Source organism: Mustela nigripes, chromosome 8 (genome assembly GCF_022355385.1).
Source record: "Mustela nigripes isolate SB6536 chromosome 8, MUSNIG.SB6536, whole genome shotgun sequence".
Taxonomy (NCBI): domain Eukaryota; kingdom Metazoa; phylum Chordata; class Mammalia; order Carnivora; family Mustelidae; genus Mustela; species Mustela nigripes.
This window is the reverse complement of record NC_081564.1, coordinates 13901331-13904482: the sequence shown is the minus strand read 5'-3', so window position 1 is coordinate 13904482 and position 3152 is coordinate 13901331. Positions and strand designations below refer to the sequence as shown.

General features: G+C 56.7%; 1 protein-coding gene across 5 annotated transcripts in view; it reads left to right on the top strand.

Annotated features, from left to right (window-relative positions):
- The first annotated feature begins 208 nt into the window (after positions 1-208).
- KSR2 (kinase suppressor of ras 2) overlaps positions 209-3152 on the top strand; it is a 403625-nt gene continuing 400681 nt past the window's right edge. For 3 of the 5 annotated variants that reach the window (XM_059408528.1, XM_059408525.1, XM_059408529.1), the window contains exon 1: positions 810-1849. In XM_059408528.1, the coding sequence (XP_059264511.1) occupies positions 1670-1849 (180 nt within the window). In that variant the 5' untranslated portion in view covers positions 810-1669. Of the gene's footprint in view, positions 305-575; positions 628-809; positions 1850-3152 lie in introns of those variants that run through there. The other 2 variants (XM_059408527.1, XM_059408526.1) reach the window with 2 other exon arrangements.

Genomic DNA, 3152 nt, shown 5'->3' with positions numbered 1-3152 from the left:
CCTCCAAATGGAAAAGCCACCCCTCTGGGTAACTGCAGGCCGGGGTACCAATTCCGGGGGTGGGCAGCGTCGTACGGCTCATGGAAGATGATCAGGTTTGTTTTACTTTGCCCCAGTAACAAGAAAGGACAAAGGAACACACACACACACACACACACACACACACGCACGCACGCACCCTGGGAAGCAGCAGCCTAGAGCTCATGGAAGATTATCAGATTTGTTCCATTTTTCTCCAGTAACAAGAAAGGACAAGAGACAGAGAGACAGACGCACACACGCAGGGCTCACGGAAGATGATCAGGTTTGTTTCGTTTTACACACACACACACACACATATCCCCGAGCCAGAAAGCCAGAGAGGACGTGCCCAGGTTCACGCTGACGTTTCCCCAGCACGCACGAAGGGTTTGAAAGTTGGGTGCACACCTGCTCCCAGCCGGAGCGCACCTGCTGAGCAGCACTCCGGCCTCGTCTCGCGAGAGCGTGCCGTAGTAGTGGCCCCCCACCCCCTCCCCCCACCGCCGCCCCCGCGCCCAGCCCCCGCGCCGGGGCACACTCCCCGCCGGCTCCCCCGCCGCGCGCGCCTCCCCCGCGCCCCCGCCCGCCGGCTCGCACGCACGCCCGGTAGTAATTGCACTCCGCCACGCGAGCTCCGCATCCCCGCGAATCCCGCCCCCCTTCCGCTCCCCTTCCCCCCTCCTCCCCTCTCCCCTCCCCTCCCCTCACCCCGGCCCGCGCCGGCGGCCGGCCCCTCCGCGGGCAGGTGCGCGAGCCTGCGCGCGCCGCGGCCGCCTCCTCCGGCGGGTCCCTGGCGCGCCGGGCCGGGGCGGCTGCGCGCACGGCGCCGCTCCACCAACCCGCTCCCCGCAGGTCCCTCGCTCGCTCTCCATCCCTCGCCGGCGCTCGCTCCCCCCCGCCCTTTGATTGACAGGCAAGATGTCGGTGTGGAGCGAGGCAGGAGCGAATGCAGCAGCCGTCACCCCCGGAGCCCGGCGGCGGCAGCAGCAGCAGCAGCAGCAGCAGCAGCAGCAGCAGCAGCGCGAGGAGGAGACAGCAGCCAGCCGCAGTCGCCGCCGCAGCCGCGGGAGCAATGCAGACAGCATCTTGAGGACGCGCTAAAGCACTCCAAACGGTGGACAATGCCCTGTCACTGCAATTGGGAGGGGGGCAAAGCAGATTTTTTTTGACATAAAAGCCAGCCAGCCATAAATATATACATTTGTCCTTCACGGAGCCGGTGTGTAAAGAGTGAGCGCTGTTTTCCTTCGCCTCCTCCTCTCCTCTCCTCTCCCTCCCCCCCCTCCTCTTTTTCCTCCTCCTCCTCCCCCTCCTCCTCCTCCTCCCTAAGTGTACAGACAGCATCACATCACCTGGTTTGCTTCGGAGAAACAGCATCTCTCCTTTTCAGGGACCAGAGACTCAAAAAGAGGAGACATTCGAATGGAGTCTGCTTGATACCCCAAAATAAAATAATAAATTTTGGCTCTTGTCCCCTCCTCCCACCCCACCCCCTCAACCCTGTGTGAGATGTTGGGTTTCTTCTTCATGAGACATTGTTGAGAAGTCGCAGTGGTTGGAGAGCGTAGGGGGTAGACTACCTCTACGCCCCCCCCCCTTTTTTCTCTGTGGGAGGAGGAGGAGGGGAAGGGGGCTTGCCGAGCAAGCGATGGATGAGGAAAACATGACGAAAAGCGAGGAGCAGCAGCCTCTGAGTTTGCAAAAAGCCTTACAGCAGTGCGAGTTGGTCCAAAACATGATAGACCTGAGCATCTCCAACCTGGAAGGGCTTAGGACCAAATGTGCCACCTCCAACGACCTCACACAAAAAGAGATCCGGACCCTGGAGGTAGGTGTTGCCTGTGGAAAAAAAAAAAAGAAAAAAAGCAATCTTTCCTTCCCTCTCCTTGCTTCCCACAACCCCCCTTTCCTTTGATTCTGTTTGTTGGGGGGCGGGAGGGTGTGGGAAGGTATCGAGGTGGGCAGGATTTGGTTTTCTGTGATTTATCTTCTTTGCAAAGTCTGCCCTGGGTGTCCCTTTACTGTACCGCTGTCGTCTACGCTTGGCTGGGTGGTGGTAGTAGTAGTAGTAATTGTGATTCCTTATGTATTATTATTCTTGCGGCTGTTATTATCATTCGCTTCCCCTCCGAGGAGGGAGTTCTCTCTTTTTTCCGATTGTGGGTTTGTTTATGTGCCACGGGGGCTTGTGTGCTGGGTAAGGCATTAATGCGCTGCAGAGAACCCACGTGACCTTGCGCATTCTGCAGGTGGTCAAAGGTGGTTTTTGCTCGCAGAATGGGGCTGCCTATAAATACAGACCTCTTCGGCGCTCAGCCTCCTTCCCTGGCTCGCTTTTGCCCCTTGGATTTTGTTTTTGTTCTTTTGTTTTTGTTTTTGTTTTAGTTCAGTGGTATCCATGTCAAGGGGTAAAGAGGAAAAAAAAAATCCCCATTGAGTTTCCAATCAAACCGTTTGATGCAGGGAGCTGTTGCAGGCCTGAAACGTGTAAAAAGAGAAGAGAAAATGTGCCTGCATCCACACACACAAGCGGTATGGGAAAATACTCTTGAATCCGTGGTGGGACCGCGGCGAAAGGGGTCGGAGGAGGAGTCATCTCTGGCGAGTTGTAACATTGTCTCCAACAGAACTTGAGGGCGAGTTTGAAGCAGTTTTGGGGGATGGGGTTGGATGCAAAGTTATTCAGAAAGAAGATGGCAGAAATTATTTCTTCCCAAGGCAGCTTGGTCAAAGGAGGAAGGTTTCAGGAGCTTTAGAAAATGTCTGGTGTGCACGTAATCACTGGGCATCCACATTGGAAACATCTGAAGGGTTCCTCTACTTCTCCCTCAAAACAGCTGTACGCATGGCTTGATTAAATTTGGGAACTCCCATTAGCTGGCCTTTGCTGAGGGTAGTGGCTGTGCAGGCTGGGAGCACAGGAAAGGGGTTCTCCCTCTGGAGAAGTGGGCATGTGTGATGCTGGAGGTTCCCTCTGTTTCCACTCCAGGAGTTTCCAAGGCCCGAACTCTTCCGTCCCTGCTGAATCTTTGAGCCCTGTGCCCCTGTTCCTGCCTGGATAAGTTCCACTCTCTGATTCACTTTAAAGTTGTCCCCCCCCCCACCCCCCCCCCCCCCCGCCCCTCCCGTGC